General features: G+C 37.3%; 1 protein-coding gene across 1 annotated transcript in view; it reads right to left on the bottom strand.

Moving 5' to 3' along the window:
• Positions 1–16,080, bottom strand: part of TMEM135 (transmembrane protein 135) — a 183,241-nt gene that overhangs the window by 62,628 nt on the left and 104,533 nt on the right. The window contains exon 6 of the mRNA XM_032991083.2: positions 52–98. Within this exon, the coding sequence (XP_032846974.1) occupies positions 52–98 (47 nt within the window). The remainder of the gene's footprint in view (positions 1–51; positions 99–16,080) is intronic.

Genomic DNA, 16,080 nt, shown 5'->3' with positions numbered 1-16,080 from the left:
TACTGTTTAAAATAATCTTTACAAACATAAATAGATATACAAGCAACATACCTGAAAAAGAACATGAACAGAGCAGCTGTGATGCAGAACAAAAGGACCTACAAGAAGGAGAGAGAGAGTGTTATTACATCAAACATCACACTACTACTGCACATTCTGGATCATGAAGATTATACAAATTTTACTATAAAAGTGACACTTTATTTATATGTTTGAATGGCCAGAATGAAAGCTTCTCTGAATTCACCAAAAAGGATTCTCTTGTTTCTAGTGGACTTCGAGCTGCTCCTGTAGCAGTTAAAAAAAATATGAAATCCAAACCAGGGTAGTGGGACAACAGACACTTAAAATAGTCTCGAATAAAATAGTAAATAATAAAATAGTAATAAAACAATAGAATGAAAACAACAAAGCAATAGAGCAGAAACTTAAATACTATATTTTGTCTGTCTTTGCTTTTGTGATTTATGCAAATATCATTTTGCTAGTTTCAGTTTAAAAGGCAAGACACGTAAGATGGCTGTACAGACAGCTGCTTCTACATTCCCAAATGAGAGTGTCCTTTCTAGTAGTTTGCCTTAGTGTTAAACTCCCTTGGAATAATCCCATTTTGCTCTAGATTATCAATGTGATCTTACAAGTGTTGGTGAGAAAACTTAGTGGCTCTCCAGTAGTGAGAGGGGAACCTCCTAGTTCTTCCTCCCAACCTCTCTGCTGGGGCTCAGTGCTCTCACCTCCTCCTTACCACCTGCACAGTGACTCACAAATGCTGAAGAAAACAAACTTGAGGAGGAAAAAAAACTAAATCAAAACTTCTGAGAGTTTTCTGCTGATTTGGTGAGATAAAGAGATTACTGGAAGGGCATAAAAGCACCAGAGGAAGCACAGGCAAAAGGGAAGGATGGGGACTTTCATGCCAGGGGCAGAGGAGGGGAGAAAGGATAAAGCCATCCTCCTTGAGACACCAGTAAACTGTTGTACCTTGACTGTAGAACTGCTTGTACATACAGCTGTTTCAGGAACAACTACACCATGCTTTAAATTAACAGCCTGCCTTAATCCACTCCATCTTTGCCAGAAACAGCTTAAGAGTCAGAAAATACTGTTTTGTTATAGATACACTGGCCCATATTCATACCGAGGGGTTGAAGAAGTCTTGATCATGGTAGGATACAGATAGCTTAAGTGAAAAGAAATGGAAATGCTGGCAGCAGCGCATATTTGAAGGTTAGAAAAATGCAGAACAGTAGGCTGCTGTGCATTGATACAGATCAGAAAGTGCGATAAAAATTTGAATAGGAAAAGTTGACAATGACTTTCAGAGAAAAAAAAAATCTCACAATGAAGCCATTTCCCTTTTCTAAGTCCTCTGGCATGTGACTTAAAATTAGGTCACACAAGACATTATAACATTTACTGTGTAAACTATCCTTTTTTGTTCTTTTCCCCCTTTTCTTCACTAGTGCTATCGTATTTTAGTGTTCTGCATCAAAAATGTGAACATTTGAAATCATTTTATATGAAATCATTAGGGCAAAGGGAGGACAGTGATCTGTTTCAGTTTAAACTAGCAGCAAAAGCAGATTTATATATAAACCTGAGTTTTACTTAGAAAGATCTGTCCTAATCCTCCAAAGTTCAAACCATATTTAATCATTCAAGCAACAATCATCAATTCTCTGGATACCTTTTCTGGGAGACAGAAGGGACAAGAAGCCTTCACAGCCCAAGCAATGATATTGAAAAATAAGTGAGAAATGGCAAAGAACCAGTTGTGGGGTTTTTTGGGGGGGGAGTGTGCCTTTGCATATTAAAAGCATTCACTTCTCTAAATAGTCTATTTTACTTGCCCTTTTTTCTTTCATTCCTTTTTCAGCTTTTTTTTTTTTTTTTAAATAAGTTTGATAGCAACCTAACAAGAATTTATACACATCATTAAGACTCCCACTGAGCTCTCCTCCAGACTAAAGCACCCCAGCTCTCTCAGCTTCTCCTTGTATGAGACATGCTCCAAGCCCTTAATTACCTTCATGACCCTTCATTCCATGTCCACGTCCACATCTGTCTCATACTGGGAAATCCAGCAGTGGACACAACACTACAGATGTATCTCACTAGTGCTGAGTAGAGAGGAAGGATCACCTCACTCAACATGCTGGCAATGCTGCTTTTAATGCAGCCCAAGAAGCTGGTCACCTCCTTCGACGGCTCATGTGCAGCTTGACCACCCAGTCACCAGGACCCCCGAAACTCTTTTCTGCAAAGCTGCTTTCCAGATGCCCCCAGGCATACACTGGTGCCTGGGGTTATTCCTCCCCAGGGGCAGGGCTCAGCACTTCCCTTTGTTGAACATCATGAGGTTCCAGTCTGCCCATTTCTCCAGCTTGCTGAGGTTCCTCTGGATGGCAGCACAACCACCTGGTGCGGCAACAACTCCTCCCAGTTCTGTATCATCTGCAAACCTGCTGAGGGTGCAGCCTCTTGTCCGCTCATCCAGGTCAATAATGAAGATTCCACTGATCCCAGTATAGACTCCTGGGGTACACCACCCGTGACTGGCCTCCCACTGGACTTTGTGCCGCTGATCACAACTAAGCCTGTTAGTTCAGTTCAGCCAGTTTTCAATCCACCTCACCACCCACCTATCATCAATTTGTCTATAATCTGTATTCCATTTGGCAAAATCTGGGCAACTTAAAATACCTGAAGACCTTGCTTAATCAAGCTCTATAATTACCACATATCTTCCAGAACTTAAAAATGTTCTTTAAAAAAAAAAAAAAAAAAACAAAAAACGTGGAAGACTTTGGCCAGTTGGAAAACAGAAACTGATAACAATTTTTGTAAATGAGAAGTTCAGGGAATATTAGACAGTCAACCAGGCCACTTCTAATATCCACAACTATACTAGAATAATTTATTTGAAACAGCCACTTTATAAATATCTAGATAATGAGACAATAAGAAACAACCAACACAACAAACAAGTAAATTAAAAATACTGCTACTTTCTTCTTTGACAGATGTTTTAAGGAAAGGAGCAGGTGTAATTTATCTGAATTTTAATGCACCTTTGTGGCAGTTGCATTAAGTGAGCACAGAGCTACTCAAGAACAACACAGGAGAAAACTCTAATAGTTAGCAGTTCATTATCAACTACAAGGCATTTTAACTGAGGTCACCAAAAATGTTTTGCTTCCCTCTGCAGTAATGATTTGAATAATCAAAGAGATTATGTCACAAATTCACAAAATCCTTTAGAGGCCAGGTTTTCATGCAAAGTGATATAATTGCCCAAAGTCAACGAGATTAAATTCAATAAAAACAAATACAAAAGAGTTGACAGGAGAAATCACATACACAAAAACCACGTCAAGAAACAACTGTGTAGGCAGTACAAGAGCATAACAAATTCCACAGATCACAAATAAATATACACCAGCAATGCAATGCTGAGGAAAGAACTGCAAAATACTGCAGACTCTTCTAGAAGCAGAGGAGGTAAGACACTGCACTGTATTACACTAGAGACCTGGTGTTAACACCCCAAAATATAGTGTTGAGCACTACTGTTAAAGAAAAGCACAGACAAAACAAAACAGCCCAGAAGAGCACAATGAGAATAACAAGCATGTAGTGTACAATTGTCAGGAAACTGCTTAAACTAAGAAATAAGTAGCTAGTGACAAATATGACAATTATTTTCATATAATTATCATATACTGACAATTCTGTCTCATGAAGTATGGAAGGAGGAAGACAGCTAAATCTACAGTGAAGACAACATAGATACACATTAGGTATTAGGAAGAGCTCTCTCTACAGGGTAGCGATACACCAGAACAAGTTGCCCATGAGATTGTGGAATTTCCTTTATCAGAGGCTTTTAAGATCAATAGAGGCAAACATCACACAGAAATGCTCTGGGCGTGTTTGACACCGAGTCTCCCAACATACACACAGCAAGACATGCAGCTAAACCAGGCTGTTCTGCATGAAATACACAGCCCAATGTGGAAAGCCCAGTGACTGTCTTCTTATTATAGCACCAAGAAACAAAAGGCAAATGGTCACCGTGCTCCAAAACTAAGCTAATTTCAAAATAAGCCTTTTTTAAACTTTTCCCCATTATATGGAATTTTCTTGTAGCACTCTCAGTACATGAGGCAAAACCTATTTTAGATTTAAAAACAACTATACTAAAAAATAGAAAAAGTACTAAGGCCTACAGAAATATAATTCTAAATATTGAGTGAGTATAATCATCAAAGTCCAGTGAGCAGGAAGTCTCATTTGGGATTTTTCCTGCAGAGTTCATCACTGATTTATGACACAAGGTCAGTAAATTGTGCTTGGCAACACAGAGACCCTGAAACTTTCCAGCTGCAGAAACAGATATAACAAGCAGACAACCTAAATGTTTCTAATGAGAATGATACGCCCTAAATATTTTAACATTTTTATAGATGCACACAGATTACAAGGAAAAATTCCTATGCTCCAAGACAGGTTAGCATATTTGGTGTGTGAGCACTGTAATTTAATTGATTACCTTATACTTTATTGTACTGTACTAAACCTTAATCAAAAAAGAGGAAAGTTGCTGACAAAACTTAAAAGGTACTTTTTTCCAGATCTCTGTTGGCTGACGAAGTCAAGTTTTGGGTTTTGTTTTTTTTTTTTCTCCCATGAAAGCTGAGCCCTCATATAAACAGCATCATGAAGTGACATTCAGCAGTTCCCAGTTCTGAGCACAAAACAAAAAGCTCTGGCTGAAAACAGTTACCAGCAGCCCCAGTAACACCAGCAGCAGTAGCAGCTCACAAATGACTTGTTCTTGCAGTGAGATAGAAATGTTGGACCAGAGAAAGGAAAAGTAACACTGACAAAACTATTAATACTACTCCTGGGCCTCGTGTATTCAGACTTTTCATGCATATTACCTGTATTGCCTAATCCTAAAGTTACACGTATTTTCCTTAAGAATTTCCATTATACTCAGATTTTCTGGAGTAAAAAAGATCTCTGATTTGAGGCTGTGGGTTCTCCCATACACCCAAGATTAAAGAGTAGAGCTGAAGTCTGTGATAAAGTAACATAGACCTTGTAATTAAAATGAAAAGCACTGAAGATACACATAATCTCTGTAAATGAAGACAGGAGGAGGGAAAATGGACAGATCAGTGATATCAGCTGGTAGAAGCATTTAGAGTGTCAGAGTTACAGTTCAACACTGAATAGTGTTAAACCTGGCTCACAGAAGACCTCGGGCTGTTTCAACCACTGGCACATCAACACTTGACTTCAAGCACATTCATGACGCCTGAAAACCATCACCTTCTTGATCAATCACTTCTCAATGTATGTGAGAGCTGTATCTATACTTCTTGATAAAAAAATTAAGACTCCTAGTTCCTGAAGCCTATTGTCAGCTAAAGTCTGCCCTAGGAAACTTTTATTGGTAAAAATCAGTCAAAAATTAAAAACCTAATTAAAAGAACAAAGCAGTCCCTCCAATAATTATTACTTGAGCCCATTTCTTCCAAAAGTTACAAAAAAGAGAAAGTGGACATACTGTTATACATTTTTAAATCAAGCACCAATTAATATTTCTACATATATGGCCATAGTATACTGTAAGGATTTAATAACAGTATGTGCTTGCTTTCTAAAATTAGTACTTTTTAATACAGATTTTCTGTTTTACAAGCGCTCTGTGATCTATACACATATAACTGCGAGCTTTGTATAGTGGTCACAGATTTTTACTCTTAAAATACACGATCCAGAAAATAAGAACAATTTCACCTATTTTTTTAATCCTTAAAACAACCCATTTGTCCACGGAAGGGCTTACTGCTCTCCCTGATGAGCATCCTTTCATCTTTATACACCTAGTTGAACAGTAGTATGGTAGTTGTAATATCTTTTATTGTATCAGCTAACACTACCAGGGATGAAGGAAGATGCTCCACTGAACTTTTGAGTACACAATCCATTCTTCAGATTTATCCCTACTTCACACATGAGGAAGGATTTTTTTGTGCCCAAAAGCCCTTCTATTTGGTTTGGGGGTTTTTTTGTTTGTTTTTTTGTTTTTTCCCCCGAAACATATTAATTGGTCTAGTAAAAAAAAAAAAAAAAAGACAAACTACCTTTAACCATAAATCCACAGAGCTACACAAACAGCACTATAATTATATACTGGTGCAATCATAGAAATTTGTCAGCTGTATCCGCACATTACATAATGTAACCTTTAGCATCCTAATCAATGAACTGTCTTTAGAAAATTGATATGCTATTCTTTCCCAATAATAAAATAACTGCTTAAAAAGCATAAAATTTTCTAGTAAAAAAAAGCTTTCCAAGTGATCAAAGATACAAAAAGTGATAGAAAAGTTATCAAAGATAAACGAAGTTACATGAAAATAGGTGCCACTTTTCATTATGTTCAGCCCCTTAAAATCTGATCTCATGATCACTCTTACTAATGTAAGTAGTTATTTTCTATTATTATTTAATGCCCCAGGCAAGAAAATAACATAATAAATAATTACCTGATGGAATTAGTGACCACTAGCTGACAGGCCAGTTCTTACATATGACAGCTACAACTTCACCTATGTGGGCCTAAAGGGCAGGACTTCAGCCCTATACGCATAGGCTGCTAATAATATCAGCTATACAGCCAGAGCTCTCTGCTATAAACAGCGCTCACACTCCGACGTGATGCAGAGGAAGGCTGTAACAGCCACTTACCACTAGATTATATCAGCAGTGGGTTTGGCAAGTGGTTTTCCTGAGCACTGCACTAGTTTCTATCTGTTCTCCTGCTCTCTACCTCAGCTCTCTATTTATTGTCTCAAGTGAGTAAAAATCAGTTGGGGAGGTTTTTATTTCATCCTCCACCACCTTTTTCCCAGATCTTAGACTGCAGGCTTTTTTGGGCTAGCACACCGTATTCTCCCGAGAGCAATGCTAGCATAACTTTATTTTCAACAGCTAGAGAGCTAAAAAAAACAACCAGAAGAGGCAGCTACAAAGAGCAATTCAATGCCCAGAATACATGACTTGCAATAAAGCTAAAGATGCCACTATCTCAACACTTCTGGCTTATTAGAGAGAAGATATGGAGGTGGCTGGAGTATCACTACAGGAGCCTGGATGAATAAAGACGATTCTTTAATTTGGTGGAAAAAACTTCATATGATGGCTAGGAACCTGAAGTCTGTCAAACTCAGACTACTAAAATGGCAACTTTTTCTCCAGTTAGATTAATTAATGAAATGTGATTAGACTGTTTTGTGTATACTTGATGCACAATGTAGTGAGATTCACTGGCCAGGGTTAGCCAGTATCCAACTGGATGATTACATGGTCTCCTGCTGTGTCAGTATTCATGAAAATATTACTGATGTGTGCCTTTAAAATGAATGCACTACATATACTAAAACATGCATTTGTACATACCTCAGCAAAAGTCTCTGAATTCATTGCTTTTATTTAAATTTCAGTATTGAATAAAATACATACTTCAGATCTGTCAGATGACTATTAAGGCTATAGTGAAAACACAGCGACAGCTGAAGGAAAAATATACTCCCAAATCCTGCAGCAGTCCTGTCACTACTGCAACCTTCCAGCTTTCTGTGCCTCGGAGTCCCTCATTTCTCTCTCCAGGGCCACACCTGTCTCACAGACAGCACCTCAGGGGACCAAGCAGTTCCTTTAGACAGGGCCAGGGAGTTCTGAGTGTCTAGCCTCTGTATTTAGCCACAAACTCCTTAAAGTTCAATCCCCTGTGGAGACAGAAGGAGCCAACAGGGAATGCAAAGCACTCTGAGTGTTCTCAAGCACATACAGATCTGGAATGACTGATATTCTGAGTCCAAGTTCTGACACAGATTTAACAAAACACATACACCATAATCAAGTATTACTCTCAATACCTGCTGGGTATGATGATACAAGGTTTGGCACCGTCTGGTTACTCTGAAGTCACAAACTACCTCTCTTTTACACATTACTTGAAAAATGGTGAGCTATTTTTTTTTTTTTTAATTACCTGTCAAATAGTAATCTTTATAATATCCTTTATTTCTCTATTAACATCACTCTTCAATTCACAAGAACTGTGGCAAGAAGTAAAAATGAGCCATTCAATTCCCAGTGCTGGCATTGCTTATTGAAGGAGTCACACAGTTCCTACACAGAAATGTCATTATTAAAGCTTATAAAACACAGGTATTTTATGTTAAAAACAGGTATTTTGGTTTTGTACAAAAGCATAACAACTTATGGAAAATGGTGGTTGCCCTTCACCAAGCTCAAATTTCTAGTGATCCTTATAGATATATGCCAACGGAAAATCCTAAAAATGGAACCACTTCTCTCTGGACTTTTCAAGTGATGCAATGTTTTACCTTCTTTCTACAGTAAATCTTGTTAAATCAAAACCTTCAGAAAACCCCGTATCCTTCTCTACTTGAAATCCACTGTATCTGGCAAGAATTTTGTGAGCTACCAAAAGTACTGGTGAAAATTATTGTCATAACCTTGGTCATCCACATAATGATTTCTTTTCTTGTTGAAATTTGGTAATTTCTGAAGGATTGCAATATTGCTGCTGCTGCTTCAAAATTGACAGGCTTTATGAAAATGTACAAAACAATTTGTCAGATCCTTAGTGGGCACTTGGCCAATTTAGCTACACCTATACTTCACCTTTTAGAGGCTCCTCATTTTTTCTGCCAGCAAGCCTCAAGCAATCTCTAGTCAGATAAAATCAAAAGAAACAGTAGTATGTGTTATTAAACAAGAGATTATGTAGATTTGTGTTAAAGCACTGTTGTTTGATCACAATTCAATGATTACAATTGGCAAATGTAGAAGGCAACTGAGCCAAGACGGTGAGCACCTGTCAGTCTCAGAAAAGCAAGAAAGAATAAAACGGAAAATTAAACCATTGATTTTCTAGTTCACAATTGCATATATACATATATAGTTAAGCACTTTAGCATCCTTAATTTGTTTTCTCAAAAAACACTTGTCAAGTCTCTTCCTCTGTTTTTGTATTGCCTTACAGCAAACAAATCTACAACATACTGTAACAGAGCCACAAAACAACCTTTCCTAAAGCTCTTGATGAGAGTCCACTTCTTTCAAGGATGCACAGTGCTTGAGAGATTGAAGTAAAAAAATGTGATTGTCAAATGAAACAGCAGTACCTCACAATTACATCTTCCTAAAAGAGCAAAGAAGAGCTATTTTACAGCTTATCATATTGGAAGAGCTGGTCCAGGGTCATTTATGAAACTAATCAGCCCTTTGACACACAACTTGCAGGCAGCTCTAACACCAAGCAATGGGGACACATCTCCAATCCTATTTTGTATCTTCTGGCACTCCCAGGTCTCCAAGTCATATCCCAGTCTATAAAACATAAACCCTCAATTATCAGCTGTATAAACATTACCTCGTTAGGCTGGCACACATCTGCCTTCTCATTTCAGATAGTATCTAACTAGGGAAAAATAGCACATGCACACACACACAAATATATATACATAGGTAGTAAATACAATTACAGGCTAGAGAGACATCAAATTGTTTGGGAGGGTTGCTCTTTCCTGAATTAAAAAAGAGTATTAATCTGGCTTAGCAATAATTACAAGAGGAAGAAAAGAGCAGCAAGAAACTCAAAGCAAAGTATCACTCAAACAAGAAACTACCTTCCTGAAACAAAATACTCATAAAGAATCATAACAAAAATTCTAAAGATAATAACTTCTAAAAAATCAAGTCTCTTCTTTTTTTGTACTGTAAGGTGCACTTAAATTAAGCTTTTTTTTTTTCCCCCCATGCATCTGCTCGGATAACACTATGGACTCAACTGCTCAATAGAGAGACACGTAGAACATCATATGTGTAACCTACAATTTAAAGGGGATAAACATAATTGAAAGATGTGTTGCTTCCTTAAAGACAAATCATTTTAAAGTAGTTACCACTCAGTGGTAGGACTAAAATGAAATGCTCCAAAATTAACTGAAGTCAATGAGCATGTCTCCAGTGACCACCGAGACAGTGAACGAAAATCAAGGGGGAGGAAAGTGTAAGCATCGTAACTATGTTCTGAAGATAACTCTCAGATGTATCTTCTTCAATGTAAGGCTTTTGTAGCAGCTGTTTTTTCCTTATTTTGCATTTACCAGAGTGGGGGAAAAAAAAAAAAAAGCATAAAAACTAGAGCCTTGGTGTTGTTCATTACAAGGATCACGCTCAATGCTTCTGCAAGGTGTATATGCCAGGTGTCTCCCCTGCTCGCGCAATCAAACACCCTTCTCCTAAAACTATACTTTGATACATGGCATCGGTACATCAAACATTAACAAAAACACTGTCAAAAGGATTGCTGTTGAAAGGTTACACTTGGATTCTGACCAACAATGGAAAAATGAACAGCTTCAGTGATTAGTCCCTACAAGATGTTTTTGCCATGAGACATGGTAAATTCTCAGTTTACACACCACAAGAAATGTATTAAATGTGATGCTGCCACATTTTCAGTTCATTTCCCATTTCCTGACATAACTGAACTTTAAGTCCCCCAACCATGACTTTAATACTCAAACAGTTGGAGGTTTGGGGGCTTTTTTGTTTTCTAGATTCACTTTGTTTTTGGAGGCCTCTTGAGAAAATCAGCATGCCCTCAGCAGGGCAAGTCTTGCTACATTAGGCCTGCCTGTATGGAGGTGAATTTTGATGGCTGTCGAAACCTTGATTTTCATTACTGTGTTTTAAGAGAATAACTAACAGCCATTCAGCAGATTTTATAGTTAATTTCCAATTACTAGGAGATATTTGCAGTTACGTTGATGGCATTTTTCCAATAGTCACAAAGAAAGCTGTCATAAAGAAAATTTCTCTACAAGTTTTTGAAAGTCAAAACTCTGACTAATGAAAAATAATGAAATATAGATCAAAGAGAAATCACCTATCTTAAAAGGCTTCCTGTTTCTTGTGAACTAGAAAGCCTTTGTAGATGGAGCTTTTAAAAACAGGGAATTCAGAAAATTCACCATAAAATAAATGCAAAACATTTATCATTCAGTAAAAGCATACATCCATCTCTGTTTAAATAACCAGGTTGTCTCTGTCCAAGAACCAGGAGTAAGACAGGCACACAGTAAGGCAGGATACCAGATCAACTCAACACCTTACTGCTGTGAGAGTGATTAGACATGAAGTGGAGTCCCTCAGTCACATGTAATCCTTCACAGTGCTCAGGCACTCAGAAACTGAAATAGCTATAGTTTTTCTGCTTTTCAGATATAAACAGTCTCTAACTTGTACAAAGCTAATTGAGGTAAAGACTGGTGCAGGAACATATGGCATTTGACCAAAATTCTTCAGAGATCTCCTAACAAAACAAAATAAAACCCCCTCCCCTTTCCGACAAAGGGTGTTCTAAAACTACAGAATGAAGGAGAAATTTAGAGTTAGATTCTTGACCAATACCTCACCAAAAATACTGTGTCCAAAAAGAATTAATACAGTTAATGTTTTAATAGGTAATATCCTTGAGAAGCACAGGCTTCATGAGACTGAAAATTCATATATATAAAAGGACATGCTAGAGAGAGTCCAGCAAAGGACCACAAAGATGATCAAGGGCCTGGAGGAGAGGCTGAGATAACTGGGGTTGCTTAGTCTGGAAAAGAGAAGACCCACGGGGGGATTTTAGCGATGTGTATAAACAAATTCCTGGTGGGGGGAATTAAGACTGAGCTGGACTCTTCTCAGTGTCATCCAGTAACAGGAAAAGAGGCAATGGGCACAAGCAGAAATACACAAAATTCTGTTTAAATATAAGAAATAACTTTATGATTGTGAGAGAGATCAGGCACTGGAATGGGTTCCCAGTGAATCGTGGTCCATGCTTGAAGACCCTCAAAACTCAACCAGACAAAGCCCTAAGCAACCTGCTCCACTGGACCTGCTCCACTGGACCTGCTCCACTTTGCGAAGGGAGGTTGGCTTTGCTGATCTCCAGAGGTGCCTTCCAACCTCAACTCTTCTGTGAGCTGGTGAAGTACTAGATACTAGAATACCCTAGCAAGCTAGCAAGAGCAAGACTCTATACAGAACTACACTGTACTGAACTACATTATGAAAATAACCATTTTCCCCCATGATTCTTAAAAAGACGTATCTGCCTACTGGTTATTCTAAATCAATAACAAATTAACACAAATTAGAGATAAAAGCGTCCAGTTGCTTGGAAAAAAGACCACCACATAATGTAAAAAAATCTAGATATACATTATGCCCTTAATGCAATAATTAGTAGCCTAGAATAGTGCCAAAGTAATAAAATTGCAATTCAAACAAGTAGATGTTGAAATAAAATTTAGAATGCAATCAGATTTCAAAACTGATTTTCATTCCTTAACAATAACTTGATCTTGCGACCACTTGCATTCATCACCGTTTTTACAGATGCAAATATTCCCAGTAACTTCCCATGAGTAAAATAACTCGGTGATTATCCCTCATAGACTGTGTGGTCAGTGCCCATCTGCTTCTGGTCAAATGACTTTGACAAAAATAACGCAGAAGGTTGTTGATGTATCTGTAAGTAAGGTTGATTTGGTGTTGGGTTGTTTCTGTTTGGGGTATTTTGGTATTTCTACAGGGATTTAACAGCTATTTCAGCTTTCCCAGATTGCAACTCTTTGAACGTAATATAATTTTTCAAGGTATTGACAACCACAGAATGAATATACGTGAATGTAATTAAAAGCACAATGCTATCAAATCATCAAAATTACACAATTCTTATTAATTCCCAAATCTAACTTTTAAGCACCAACGTTAATTTTTATTCCTGATTTTATCATATCTTTTGCATGAGTTATTTAGTTGCCTTCCCCCATTCTTCCCTTCCCTTAGCATTCATGGTTTTCTTATCAGTATGATTTCAGCTATAAATTTCCTGTACTTAAAATGCCCAGTTCTGGACAAATGCAACTTTTATCTGGTGTTGTTTTCATCACCCACAAATTATACAAAGGTGTTCCTAATCCAACTTCAACCAGTGTAGATTTTTGTCAGGGGATAATATTCTCTCAAACACCTGAAGCTGAAATTTTGCTTCATACAAAATCTGTTCCTGACAACTTTCTCCCATTAGCTGAAGTGATCCTCACTTCTTAATCCCAGAAACCAAAGCAGCCCTACAATTAGTCTCTTTCTGACCAGGCAAGGACACTACATTTATAACTGTTAACTCCGGACAATTACCAAGCTTACACAGAATAAAATATTCCTATGTTTTCGAGTTTCATTTCCTAAAGAAATGAGAGCTCTTTGTCAATCAGTCCTCACCTACACCTCTAGAACTCATAGCCTGGTTTCAACCAAAGCTATACATCTCAAAGAATTATGTTCCCGCAAGATCCATTGAAATTGGCAGCTGGGTGGTGCACAGAGGCCAAAATTAGTGCCACCACCACCAGAAGAACTTTCTGACTGCACAGGGAAGTCATCTCATCTATTTGGTCTGTCATTTTTCAGTAAAATTGCTGAAAAGTCTCAGTTAACGTATGCATTTTATGCATGCGGTTTAGACTTGAGGAAAAAACAGACAAAATAAAATTACTTTATGTCAAATAACACCCTAAATAACATGCAATGCTTCTGAATACAACACCAAACGTATGCACACACCCTGAAGAAACTTAACATTATAAGGAAAATACACTTCAGCATTTGTTCTGCATGTAACTCCAAGTTTATCCTAAATTATGTCAGTAACAGCTTTAAAATACATGCTCTACAAGAAGTAAACTTTTCCATGTTTCTTTAAAATCACCACGTTACGTCAGAGTAAAAGACTTCTGAAATACCCAAAACATGCCTGTTTGAATTAATTTGGGTCCCCAAAATGCTAATGTGCTATACAGGGCTTTGTTCTTGATGTTTAAAATATTCATTCACTTCAGAGCTACAAACAATCTGTGAAATTAGTACTATTTAAATTTTTCAGATACTTATATATATAAAATTATATTAATCAACAACATATGCTACAAGGTTCAGGATATTCATCGGCAACACACGCAAGAGTTTTATATTATGCCACTGGACCTTACTGAACCAAATTTAAAAATCTACACTTCAAATCTACATTTGAAGTCTAAGATTGGGTCACTGCAATACTACTACAAGCTGATGATTTCTTCATGATGGGTACACATCTTGCTGTGCAGGTTTGCACATCACTGAGCCATGCTCTCAGTTCATGCTGAAGCTTCATGAATTATTTTCAGACAATGTCAACTTATGTAGCCACCTCTCCTCCTTTCCAGCACGTTTTTTTGCCAATTACTGCCATGTGTCTTCTGCTGGCACAGAGATGCACAGAAAAACAATTCATAGACCTGATCCATCTGAAAGTAACTATTTTCCCCTCCCGAGGACTGAACAGTGGCAGAAGCAGGCAGCTGGGGTTCACGCCTGCCTAAATCAGCTTAAGCCACACTGAGATCAAATCATTGCCTGTTACACACTGCAAACTCCTAACAATGCAGTCAATTCAACCAGCACGATTCGAACCTCCCATCTTTGTAACTTTGATGAATAAATGTGAAATAGTTGTGAATTGTTCAAATTAGGATAAATTGAAAATGCAGACTTAGAAATATACTTAAATACAACGTTGTAAATGAAAACTACAAAAACACTAACATCTCTAAATATTAAATCCATATGTACGCTGAGATTTAAATCTGGTTACTTATCCAACAAGAGCATTACAAATGTAGTAAATACTAAAATAACGATAAATTTTCTTAGTAGTCTGTGCAGATGTCTCATATTAGACTTCTGAACATAACTCCTTAGCTCATGTTACAGATATCCAAGAATTCATCTCCACCATGAGGATTTCTGCTTGCCTCTTTTTCTTCCAGAGCTCATAATCACTGAAGAATTACAAGGTTTGATATTACCTTAGTATCCAAAAAGGAACTGCAAGTGGTATTTTTTTAAAAAAGTTTACAGGTGTTGAAATAATTTCATTGCTGCAAAGTACATGTATTAAAATAATATTCCAAGCATAATATTTTGTGCAAGGCAGCATCATGAAAGCTACTTTATCCAGTAATAATTCATAGTGGTGAAAATTATAAACAGCATCAGAACACAACGGAATTCTGATAAGCACTAAAAACTAGTAAAGAGACAGGTTTCAAGTAGAAATTGTGCATTTTCATAATTCAGAAATAAACAGCAAGGTTTTCCCATGACTGCAACTACCTAAGTTTCACTTTAAGCAGTGTATTTGATAATTATAGTTATATAAACAAATTTTTAAATTCCTAGAAATTTTAGCATGCTCAGTTTTACTGTAATTTAGTTATAACAGACAAACAGTTATTTTTCAGCCTCAAAAATTTCCTGATCCACATGCCTGAGACCATAGCTGCCCTCTGTTCTGCTGGTGAAACTGGGGCAGGGGCAGGAAGGAGCTGAGGAAGACAATGCTGCAGCCACAAGAAATACTCATTAAAGAATGTTCTCAGGAACTGTGGATTTCTTTTCTTAAAAATGATGTGTGACTAGCAGACACCTACTACAAATGTTTTATATATATATACATGTATATAATGGTATTTTGGTGTTTACTAACTGAAGAAAAAATATTTTATACTGATTATAATTAGTTTATATTTATACACCTTGCATATGGTGTCATATTACATCATTATTTCTGTATCTTTCCATTACTTTAGAAAAGTTTTCAATAACCCTGTGAACTACACACATTTCTTTACAAGTAAGAGCCCCCTTGAGAACATGAGGGGGGGGAAATAGCATGGTAAGCTAAAGTGCCTCTCACATTTCCCAAGATAGGGGCCTCCACAATGCACAGCTGACACTAGTTGTCATCGTAAGATACAGTTAACTCTTCAGGGTAACAAGGGCTCTTAACAAATACCCTCTGATGTGAGCATGCTAGGAGAGACATAGAATCAGAATCGTTTGGAAGGGGGTGAAAGCAGAGATTATGCT

Source organism: Tyto alba, unplaced genomic scaffold (genome assembly GCF_018691265.1).
Source record: "Tyto alba isolate M040663 unplaced genomic scaffold, T.alba_DEE_v4.0 Super-Scaffold_2, whole genome shotgun sequence".
NCBI classification, from domain to species: Eukaryota; Metazoa; Chordata; class Aves; order Strigiformes; family Tytonidae; genus Tyto; species Tyto alba.
Note: the sequence above shows the minus strand (reverse complement) of the source record. Positions and strands in the feature narration are given on the sequence as shown.